At 43.0% G+C, this 12,133-nt stretch overlaps 1 protein-coding gene across 1 annotated transcript in view; it reads right to left on the reverse strand.

Annotated features, from left to right (window-relative positions):
- NUP160 (nucleoporin 160) overlaps positions 1–12,133 on the reverse strand; it is a 56,375-nt gene that overhangs the window by 8,370 nt on the left and 35,872 nt on the right. The window contains exons 24-32 of the mRNA XM_084774775.1: positions 9,221–9,316; positions 9,034–9,128; positions 8,846–8,942; positions 8,648–8,753; positions 5,107–5,267; positions 4,316–4,376; positions 3,164–3,274; positions 2,862–2,985; positions 1,453–1,554 (exon numbers count right to left, since the gene is read on the reverse strand). Of these exons, the coding sequence (XP_084630901.1) occupies positions 1,453–1,554; positions 2,862–2,985; positions 3,164–3,274; positions 4,316–4,376; positions 5,107–5,267; positions 8,648–8,753; positions 8,846–8,942; positions 9,034–9,128; positions 9,221–9,316 (953 nt within the window). The remainder of the gene's footprint in view (positions 1–1,452; positions 1,555–2,861; positions 2,986–3,163; positions 3,275–4,315; positions 4,377–5,106; positions 5,268–8,647; positions 8,754–8,845; positions 8,943–9,033; positions 9,129–9,220; positions 9,317–12,133) is intronic.

The raw sequence follows: 12,133 nt of genomic DNA on the forward strand, positions 1-12,133 counted from the left end.
GTTGTGAGCCACCATGTGGTTGCTGGGAATTGAACTCAGGACCTTTGGAAGAGCAGCCAGTGCTCTTAACCTCTGAGCCATCTCTCCAGCCCCCCATATTCCGTTTCTATTAGTTAATTAATTAGAGACAGGGTCTTACTTTGTAGACCAAGCTGATCTTTTTGTTTTTTTCCCGAGGCAGTGTTTCTCTGAATAACCACCCTGGCTGTCTTCGAACTCAGAGATCCGCCTGCCTCTGCCTCCAAAGTGCTAGGATTTAGGGGTGTGCAACCACTACCAGCAACCAGACCGATCTTCAGACCCTCCTGTCTGTCTACTGAGTGCCACCATGTGGGTACCAGGCAATCAAATTAGGGTCCTCTGCAAGAGCAGTGTGTGCTCTTAGCTGCTGAGTCATCTCTCCAGCTAACAACTGAATTGACATATAACTACATGATAACTAGAAATTAGATGAGCTAATAAAAACATCTTGAAAAAAAATCAAATGAATTAAGATTTGTTTTTTCTCCTACTAGCTACAAACAATTTATTAAATTCCTTTGTTTTAGGAGTTTAAAGAAAGAAGGAACTGGCTCATATCATTGGTCTTGATCCCCAAAACTGACCAAGTAATAGATTCATGTAGAAAACAACTAAAACATTTTCTTATATATGAATATTTTGTCAGCATGTGAGTATATACATTATGTGTATTCCTGATACCCATGGAGATCAGAAAAGGTTGTTGGATCCCCCAGGAACCAATGTCTCTCTATTATATAGCTCTGGTTGTCCTGGAACTTGCTATGTTTCTAAGTGCTAGGATTAAAAATGTGCTCTACTACAGCGGGGCGTGGTGCTGCATGCCTATATCCCAGCATTCAGGGAGGTAGAAGCAGGAGGATTGCTGTGAGTTTGAGGCCAGCCTGGTCTACAAAGTTAGTCTAGGACAGCTGAGGCTGCACAGAGAAGCCCTGTCTCGAAAAACCAAAAAGCAAACAAACAAAAACCAAAGAACCAAAACCTCCCACAATATTAGGAAAGGCAGGTTTCACAGTGTATGCTTGGAACAATCCTATCACTCAGGAGGATGAGGTGGGAGAACTGAGGCTTTGAGCACTCTGTGAGCTACATAGTGAGCCATCCATAACTCCAGTTTTGACCTTCCTGGTCACCAATGGTTTACATTCATTCAGACAAAACATCCACACCACAAATCTTTTCAAAAAGTTATCCATAGCTGCAGAGGTGGCTCAGAGGTTAAGAGCACTGACTGCTCTTCCAAAGGCCATGAGTTCAATTCCCCGGAACCACATGTGAGAACTGTGAGAACTAGTGCCCTCTTTTGGCCTGCAGGCAGAATACTGTATACATTAAAAAAAAAAAAAGAAAAAGTTATCCATTCAGAGAAAGGGTGCTAGAGCTTTGCAAAAGGTAAATCCACTTAGGCCTACAGGAACCTTGGGGCTGTACCTGGACTCCTTAGTGGTGATGACGGAAGACAGCTGATTGGCTGCTAGCCAGGCCCAGGCTTCTGCTTGTGCCGCTTCACCTCCAAACTGCAGCTTGATGCACCTGCAGTGAAACCGTTCCCACACCAGTAACTAACTGCTGAAGCCAGCCGCTTTATTTTGCTACAACAACTAGGCAGATAAGACAATTTAATGCCAGGTGGTGGCCGTGCTCGCCTTTAGTCCCGGCACGAGGGAGGGAAAGGCAGGGGGATCTCTGTGAGTTCCAGGACAGACTTCACAGGGAAACTGTCTTGAAAAACAAATAAACACTTAAAACCACCACCACCAAAAGACAATTTTAGATCTGTCCTGCTGCTGTACTGCCATACTGCTGGATAACCCATATGCTTACCAGATGTCAAGAGACAGGTTACATGCCTGTAATTTCAGCATTTAGAGGCAGAAGCAGGTGGATCTCTGAGGGTTCAAGGCCAGCCTGGTCTACAGTAAGTTCCAGGACAGCCCTGTCTCAAAAAACCAAAACAAAAAGTCTACAATACCAGTACTGAAGATTGGAGTACCATAAACTTTGGGCCAGCCTTGGCTATATGGGGAAAAAAACTGTCTGAAAAAACAATTGCTAGGAAACTAAGGGCAGCACAACAGTTCAGTGGCTGAAGTGTTTGCTATGCAAGTGTAGGCAGGGCACAAGTTTTATCCCCTTGTACCCTTCTCATTTAGCCAAACGAGAAGCTGGGCATGGCACAACAGGAGAGCTCCTAAGCTTACTAGACTACTGGCCTAGTCTAATAGGTAAGCCTCAGGCTCCGGGGAGAGGCCATGTCTCAAAATCCAAGGTGGATGGCTTCTGAGAAATAACATCCCAGGCTGTCTTCTGGCACACATGAACACACGCCGAAGAGGAGAAAAAAGAAACAACTTTCAAGGGCAAAGGATGTCACAAGGGACTAAAAAGAGCACGTGCCTCATCTAGGATGAACACCATTATCACCACCTAACTCAGCACGTCTTCTCAAGAAATGTGCTCCACTACTGCTGGTAAGGATTACTTTTTAAGTAAAATAAAATTATAAGCCATTAAACAATTTTTAAAAATCTTGCATAAGTCAAACAGAGCATCTCTCTATCTCATTTTTTTTGGTGGTGGTGGGGGAGGGTTTCAAGACAGAGTTTCTCTTGTAGTCTTGGCTGTCTTGGACTTGCTTTGTAGACCAGGCTGGCCTCGGACTCACAGAGATATACTTACCTTTGCCCCCCGAGTGCTGGGATTAAAGGCATGTACTACCACACCCAGCTCAGAGCATCTCTTTATAATGGTTTCTGATTACTGCATCATACTAAATAATAATACAGAGTTTCTTCTGCATTAGAAAATTAAGGCTATTAAAAGGTATTTTTTTTACTTACTTGAAAGCAAGCCCCTCAAACACTGGTGTTAAGGGAAGCTTAAAAGTCTGACAGAGTGATATGGCAGTGTCAAAGAGGCCAGCCTGAACCAGGAGAGTGACCATCTCCTTTGCTGATGAACTTCCTGTGGAAATGGAGTATGGCTAGTTAGTGTACCGAAGGGCACACACTAATGAAACCCAAAGCTTTGGTTGTTGACAAGTATCTCCGAGTAACACTCTCTGACCTTAGACCTACTTAGCACACTACCCAGCTGCCTGGCCCTGTCACTGGCACAGGCTGGTTAGAAGTTAAATCCCTACCTGCAATGGCAGTCGCTGACGGGTCATGCCGAGCCAATGTGAGACGAATTCGTGCTAGAGAACATTCTTTTTCGAGATCTTCCAGTTCTAGAATTTCAATTTGCCGAGTGGCTAGAAACCAAATAAATTTCATTACCCAAAGTAGAAAGGAGTGTCCATTAGATGAATGTGTCAGTTTCGAGTAGACATTAAGTAACATTCCACTTTTGGGGGGTTAAGATTGGGACAAAGTCTCTCGGTTTAATTTTCCAAGGCAAAGAGAAAGATAAGAACACACAGGAATCTGTAAACATTAGGCAGCGTTCCTTTCTTTAGATTCACAGCTGAGTCAAACCTAAGGATTAGAATCAAAGCCTGCAGCTGAGGACTGCTCAGCGTCTCAAACACGGAACTTGATTTAGCTGCTACAACATGGAAGCGAGAGAGGCAAAACCTGAGGGCGGGGACTAAAGGCTTTACCTTGCCTTTTGAAACTATGTCTTTCACCGAACTTAAGAGATCACCAAGTGGGTAAGAGTAGCTGGCCAGGATCTTTCTGTCTCTTCTTCGTCACAGAGGTCACAGGTGCACATCAAACGCCTGGCTTTATGTAGGCACCAGCGATCTCCCTCAGTCCCCATGCTTCCACAGCACGCACTGTATCCAGTGAGCCATTTCCCAAACCCAAGAAAACACTTTCTAAAGTAATTTTCATTTTCTTATATGACTGTATGGTATATGTTCTTTTTTTTTTTTTTTTTTTTTGAGACAGGGTCTCTCTGTGTAGCCTTGGCTGTCCTGGACTCACTTTGTAGCTGGCCTCAAACCCACAGTGATCTGCCTGCCTCTGCCTCCCAAGTGTTGGTATTAAAGGCGTACGCCACCACTGCCCGGCTCTGACTGTATGGCATTTTCAAAGGTCTCTTAAGATAACCTGTAGCAGATTAGAAAGTTGAAGCTAAACTGAGGTAATTTTATCCTATATAGTATTATATATATTTTATCCTATATAGTATCATATGTAGTATTATATAGAAGTAATGTTACCATCTGTCTCTATTACATACAATCACTAAAACATCACACACACACACACACACACACACACACACACACACACCTACTAAGCTATAACAATAGCTACTACCCACAGATGGGAAATCCCCGACTCACTTGGGGCAGCTGTGCACTCGCCATCATGACTCCTCTTAGGAGATGCTCCAGGGCGATCAGACTGAAAGGCAAAAACCAGTCACTTAGCTGTAAAAAATACTATTTTATTTTTATAGCATTAACTGTCATTAGAGCCTTCATGCTTAAATTCTCAACAGAATGTCGTGATTTTTTTGAGTCAGAGTCTCACTGTGTAGCCCTGGCTATGCTGGAACTCAGGAAACTCAGATGCTGGGATCGAAGGCTGGAGCCACCACATCTGGCAAGGAATTACTTTTATTTCAGTTGGCATAACTCTTCTTACAGGGGTATTGTAACTTTAACACAACAAAATAGAGCTGTTTGTTGAGAAGACTCATGTGATATGTCACATGGCTTTCACTGCCTTCATAATTCTGTCACTCACATTGGTAGCCTTGGTCAATAGCCTAGTAAACTCAGACACTAGAATAACACAAAAAGCCATCAGCAGATTAGAAAGATCTGTGCCTGCCTTCTCTAATGGTAACTGTTAATAAAAAAGACAGAACTAAAAGCAGCTATCATTTATTAGGCATTTTTCTTTCTTTCTTTCTTTCTTTTTTTTTTGAGACAGGGTCTCATGTGGCCTTAAATTCACTATGTGGCTGAGGGCGAGCCTGAACTTTGTCTTTACATTGAGTGCTGCCACCACGACCAGCATCCTCAGGAGACAGTTTAAATAAACTGAAGCAAAATGAGATAACAGTCAAAAGAAAAGAAGAAAAAAAAGCTGTAATGACTCAAAATTCTCAAAAGAAAAGTTTTCATACCACTGGCCCAGCGGCTGGCTGTACAATCCATGCATACTCTGGACGAATCAGGCGTAAACAGTTAATAGCCGCCAGGTAACAGTTGCCTTGCTTCTCAAGTCCCCTGAGAGTCCGAACCTCTCTGCCAAGACGCATACCATATTCAAACATCACTGTACCAGCTAGGAGACAAGAGTGAAGTAGACAAAAATGTTTCTTTACAGATGCAAGGAGATCTGTTACACATGACATACTAAAATTTGAGGCAAAATTGAATGTAACTTAAAATGACACACAGAACTATGGTAAGAATAAGGAATACACCTTTTCGGGGGGATGTAGAAAGTACAGTAACTAAGAGTCCTGGTTGGCCTTGAATTCATTTTATAGCTAAAGATGACTTTGAGCTCTTTTTTTTTTTTTAAAAGATTTATTTCTTTATTACGTACACAGTGCTCTGCCTGCATGTATATCTGCAGGCCAGAGGAGGGCATCAGATCACAGTATAGATGGTTGTGAGCCACCATGTGGTTGCTGGGATTTGAATTCAGGACCTCTGGAAGAGCAATCAGTGCTCTTAACCACTGAGCCATCTCTCCAGCCCCGACTTTTGAGTTCTTAATTCTGCATTCGTCTCTCAAGTGATGGATTACAGGCAAGTACCACCATGTCTGGCTATTTACTTTTGTGTCTCTGTGTGTGTTTGTGTGTATGTGAAGGCCAGAGGACAAACTTGGGTGTTATTCTTTAGGAGGCATCTATTTTGATTTCTAAGCCAGGATTTCTCTTTGGTCTGGAGCTTTTGTTAGGCTAGGCCAGCTGCCCATGGGCCCAGCTTTTTAGGTGGGTTCTGGGATCTAAGCCAGGCTCTCACACCTGCTCACTGGGCGCTCTGCTGCCTGTGCTATTTCTCTCCTTCGCCCTCACATCTGGCTTTTCAAAAGCAAGGCAGTAAAGAAATTATACTGCAGCATAATTCACAACAGCCAAAATGCAGAAGTGATCCACGTGCCCACCCATGGAAGGATAAACAAACCATGATACACTAATACATCCATAACATTTTGGGGTGTGTGTGATAGTGCTGGCAATCATCTCCGTGCTAAGTAAGTTCTCTACCACTGGACTATATAATTCAATATTAAAAAAAGGAAATTCTCCCAGCACTCAGGAGGCAGAGGCTGGTGGATCACTGTGTGTTTGAGGCCAGCCTGGTCTAAAAGAGAGTCCAGGACAGCCAAGGCCACACAGAGAAACCTTGTCTCAAAAAACAAATAAACAACAACACAAAACAAAAACAGAAAACAAACAAACATCAACAACAGGAAATTCATCCATGCAAGGACAGTGATGAGCCCTAAAGTCCTGGTAGTTGAAATAAGCCAGAGTACTGCATACTGCAGCAACTAAACTCAGAGAGGGCAAGCAGAATGGCATGCACCAGGGCAAACAGGGCCATAGAGTTTCAGTTTCTTAGGAGGAAAATAGTTTTCAAAACTATATGGTGGTTACACAACACTTGGTGTCTAGTTACCTCTGAACAGTTCACTTACAAATGGCTAAAATTCAGGGCTGGGGGTGGGGGGGAAGGCTAGGGCTGGAGAGATGGCTCAGAAGTTAAGAGCACTGATTGCTCTTCCAGAGGTCCTGAGTTCAATTCCCAGCAACCACATAGTAGCTCACCATTCCTGGCTGTAACATACTCTTCACTTGATCTTAGCCAAAAGTCCCAGTAACTTACTCTTAACAGGATCAGGTCTCTGGGAATCAAAATCAGGCCACTGGGCAGCAAGCACCTTTACCTGCTAAGTCATCTTGCTAGCCCCAAATTAGATTGTTAAGATATCATTTGATAACTCCTCCTGACCCTCTGTTTTTTCAAGACAGGGTCTCTCTGTGTAGCCTTGGCTGTCCTGGACTCACTTTGTAGACCAGGCTGGCTTTGAACTCACAGCAATTCACCTGCCTCTGCCTCCCAAGTGCTGGGATTAAAAGTGTGCACCACCATGCCTAGCTTTCATTTGATAACCTCCTCCTCCTCTTCTTCTTCTTCTTTTTTTTTCCTTTTTTGGTTTTTTGAGACAGGGTTTCTCTGTGTGGCCTTGGCTGTCCTAGACTCACTTTGTAGACCAGGCTGGCCTCAAACTCACAGTGATCGGCCTGCCTCTGCCTCCCGAGTGCTGACATTTGATAACTTCTTTACTAATTATTATCTTTAATTCTGAGGACTGAGCCTAGGGTCTTAAACATGCTAGGCAAATGATCTGCCACTAAACTATATCCTCAGATCTCTTTTAAAATTATTTGAGACAGGATCTCACTATGCAGCACGGACTGGCCAAGAATGCACTATGTAGACCAGGCTGGCCTCTGCTGTGAGCAAAGGGATGTACTACCACACCCATTCATCTTAAATTATTTCCATGTTAACTTGTTTTTGTTTTCTTGAATTTTATCTACAGTCTAGTCCCTCCCCCTACACACTACAATCCTTTTAGACCTGGTGTTGTGTAGCCCTAGCTGTCCAAGAACGACTTTGGACTTTTAACCATCCTGTCTCCAACTGCCACGTGCTAGGATTACAGGCATGTTGTATGCTCCCATTCCCCCTTCATGTGGCACTGCCAGTCCCTGAAACCAGGGCTTTTCACATGGCAAACACTTAACCAACTAAGCCACAATCTGGCACTTAATAAAACCTTTAAAAATTAAAAAAAAATTTTTATGCAGCTTAGGCTGCAGAACTGAGGAACTCACTGTCCTCCTGCCTCACTGCCTCTTGCTAGGATCACAGCTATCCACCATCAAGCCTACGCATTCGGTAAATCCTGAGACAGGGTCTCACTGTGTATCACTGGCTGGCCTGGAGCGCCCTAAATTGACCATGCGGGCCTCTAACTCAGATCCATCTGCTTCTGCCTCCTGAGTTCTGGCATTAAAGTCATGTCCACCACAGCTGGCTCATTTAATTACTTCTAAATGTCATCTTTTTTTTGAGACAGTTTCTCTGTGTAGTCCTGGCTGCCTTTGAATTCAGAGATTGCTGGCCTCTGTCTCCAGGGTGCTGGGATAAAGGCGTGCACCACCACTGCCTGGCTAAATTGTCACCTCTTTTTAAAGAATTTTCATAATGTTGAAGGCATATGACAACTCAGTCTCTGATAATAGGGAAGACTATTATATTCAGATGACCTAAGAACATTTAAGCAGAAGTTAACATTGTACTCCAAGAAACAAAATAAAAAAGGGAGGCCGTACAGTGCGAGAGAGAGCACGGGAACTTTAGTGCTTCTGGTTTGAGAAGGGCAATGCTCCCTTCACAGGCAGAAAATGCACAGAGGCCCAGTGAGCTCACTGGAAATGCCTTCAGAGTGTTACAGAAGGAGAGCCTATATATACATCAACGTTCCTGGATAGTCACCAAAAAGTTGAAACTAATTTATACTTAAATACAATTAAAACACGTTCCAATACACCATGTTTTTAAAAATATAACTAAAGTAATAAAGTTTAATAAAGTAATAACATTAAAACCACACCAGGCTCTGGTTCAGCTGCTCACCTTTTCGGTAATTGTGGCGGTAGATGTGAAAAGCATAGAGAAGTTCATAGTAATTGTGCGTCATTAGGTCCACAGCTCTAGCACGTGATTCAATTATTCCTACAACCTAACAAAATGTGAGCAATCAGATGTTGAAGTTAGTAGTAATTGTGGCAACTGAAAGATCTGTTACTAGACAAAAGTGGACAAATTAGTTACCTCATTATGCAGGTTCACATAGGGAAACTCTACAAGATCCTGCAGTTGGGAGCGCTCACAAAGAACCACCACCAGCTGTCGCAAACAGTCTAACTGCCTAGAAGGAGAGAAGGAGACGAGGGTGAACTGTCTCAGTGAGTCAAACAGGGCTGGTAAACTGCCTTCTCTAAAAATGACCAGGACATTACCTGCTAGAATCAGGAATTTGGGTTAAGGCCTCATATGCTTGGCTATTATGACCCAAGTCCAAATGATGTTTGAAAATGCATGTTCTTAAAGTAGCCTAAATTGAATATCAAAAAAGAACGATAGAAATTAAAATACTCCATTTATAACAAGAGCTAAGGAAAACAATGAACTTTGGTTAGATTTTACCTGACTTTTCCAGTCGTCGCCTGCTTCAGTAATTGCTGATGTAGCCAGCTGAATGACTAGTTCAGGCAATCCAACTACATCCAGCAGACGCAAAACCTAAGAAGAGATTCCCATTAAAATTCATGTGATTCGGGGCTAGAGAGATAGCTCACCAGGTAAGAGCAAGGACAGCTCTTGCAGTGTACCCGAGTTCAGTTCCTAGCGCCCACACCAGGTAGCCTGTAGCCTCTGCTCCAGGGAGCGCTGAAGCTTCCTTGGGCACTGGCATTCACAGATAATTAAGGGAAAAAAAAATCATATGATAGTAGCACTCCAATGGTTCTAAGTTATTTAGAAAAGACAATTAGGTGAGATCATAATAACAAGTGTGAGGACCTGGTCAGTTACCTAGCACCGCAGTAGGGGGGTGCCAAGATGGACAAGATAATTTGGATAGTATTTAAGATTTTTCCAGCTGAGCTGGGCATCAGTACATGTCTGTAATCCCAGATTTGGGATGTACAGGTACGAGGAGCAAGAGCTACACAGTGAGTTCAGCCAGCCTGGGCTACAGGAGACGCTATTTCAAAAATGACCGAGCCAATCCACCCACCCACAGCTCAGTGCAAAACCCATTTGTTTTACCAGAAAACTAGTTACATTTAATTTTGTTCGCTAGTGACAGGCTAAAGCAGATAAGTTAAAACAAACCAAACAAACAAACCAAACAAAAAAACCCAGATAAGTTTAAGAGATAACTCAAATATTCTCTACAGAACATTGATAAGAACCTTTATTGAGTAATAGATTATATATGGCTTTTGGTTGTCCTATTCCGTTTATTTATTTAATTTATAGACAGGGCCCTTCTATACTGCCAGATTGAATGGGACTTCTGAGTTCACATAATCCTTATGGCTTAGCTCCACCTCCCAAGTATTGAGACCATAGGCATGCACATTTGTTCTTCCCCTATTGGCAGACATGATGAAGTAATGAAAAGTGCCCATGTCTTTACATTGCATTGAGTAAGCTGAGTGTACAAGATCACTCTGATTACAGAAGGCCTATATGGTGTAACTGGGGAATAGGCTCCTTTTTCTAGACTCTGAGGGCCTCACAGATATGATATATACTCATATAAATAAAACCAAATCTTTATATTAGGAAAAGATGGGGGGTGGGGTGGGGCTGAAGAGACAGCTCAGTGGTTAGAAGCACTTTGTTGTTGGGTGTGGTAGCACATGGCTTTAATCCCAGCACTCGGGAGGCAGAGGCAAGCAGATCTCTGTGAGTACTGAGGCCAGCCTGGTCTACAAAATGAGTCCAGGACAGTCAGGACTACAAGAGAAACCCTGTCTCGAAAAACCAAAAACAAACAAACAAAAAACCAAAAAACAATCGAGATATAATCTGTTTTTTGTTTTTGTTTGTTTTTTTGGTTTTTCGAGACAGAGTTTCTCTGTGTAGCCTTAGCTGTTCTGGATTAGCTTTGTGGACCAGGCTGGCCTCGAACTCACAGTGGTCTGCCTGCCTCTGCCTCCCGAGTGCTGGGATTAAAGGCGTGTGCCACCACGCCCAGCCTGAGATGTAATCTGAATTAAAAAAAAAAAAAAGCACTTTGTTGCTCCTGCAGAGGGCCCACACGGTGGCTTACGACCATGCTTTATTTCAGTTCCAGAGGCCCCTCTTCTGACTTCCATGGGCACCAGGCATACATATATATATATGGGAAGGGGGTGGGGGAGAGGCAGCGGGATTTTTCTTTCTTTGTTTTTTTGAGAGAGGGTCTCTCTGTGTAGCCTTGGCTGTCCTGGATTCACTTTGTAGGCCAGGCTGGCCTTGAACTCACGGCGATCCACCTGCCTCTGCTTCCCCAGTGCTGGGATTAAAGTTATGTGCCACCACGCCCAGCCTTATTTATTTATTTATGCAGTGCTCTGCCGGCACATATACTTGCAGGCTAGAAGAAGGCATCAGATCACATTATAGAGGGTTATGAGCCACCATGTGGTTTCTGGGAATTGAACTCAGGACTCTGGAAGAGCAGTTAGTACTCTTAACCTCTGAGCCACCTCTCCAGCCCTAGTGTTCTTAAAATTTTATTGTTTCATAGTATCTTTAAGTGGTATTTCATGGCTCAAGGTTTACTTAGTTTAAAATCCCATTTTAAAAAGTCCCATTGCTTTTGGCTGACTTAACAAACTTGGCTACAGCCTGTCACTGCTGTAATGTAGCTGAAGTTTAGATCAAGAGTAGAAATGCTAGCTGCATCTTTTTCTCATGTTAGTACCTTACAGTTAATACGTTATCTTCAACCTGGCTCCTCGGTGTCTAGGTGCTACTTTTTTTTTTTTTTTTTAAAAGATTATTTATTATGTATAGAGTGTTCTGCTTGCATGTACCACCTGTACAACAGAAGAGGGCACCAGATCTCATTACAGATGTGAGCCACCATGTGGTTGCTGGGAAGTGAACTCAGAACCTTTGGAAAGAGCAGCAAGTGCTTTTAACCTCTGAGCCATCTCTCCAGCGCCTCTATGTGCTTTTTTCCTCCTAGGAAATTTAAGGCTCTGGTGCTAAGCTAATATCCTGCCTTTTTTTTTTTTTAATGAGATAGAATCTCATATATTTTCCAATTAGGTGTTGAATATCTAGCTTCAAGTGATTTGCCTCAGCTTCCCAAAAGCACTTATGGGTATATGCCACCTCTCATAACATTCTGAATGAATTAAAAAAATATTTATTTATTTATTATGTATACAGTGATCTGCCTGAACGTATGCCTGCATGCCAGAAGAGGGCACCAGATTACATTATAGATGGCTGTGAGCCAGCATGTGGTTTCTGGGAATTGAACTCAGGGTCTCTGCAAGAGCAGTTAGTGCTCTTAACCTCTGAGCCATCTCTCCAGTCCTTGAATGTTTAAAAAAA

Source organism: Acomys minous (assembly GCF_964271855.1).
Source record: "Acomys minous genome assembly, chromosome: 3".
NCBI lineage: Eukaryota > Metazoa > Chordata > Mammalia > Rodentia > Muridae > Acomys > Acomys minous.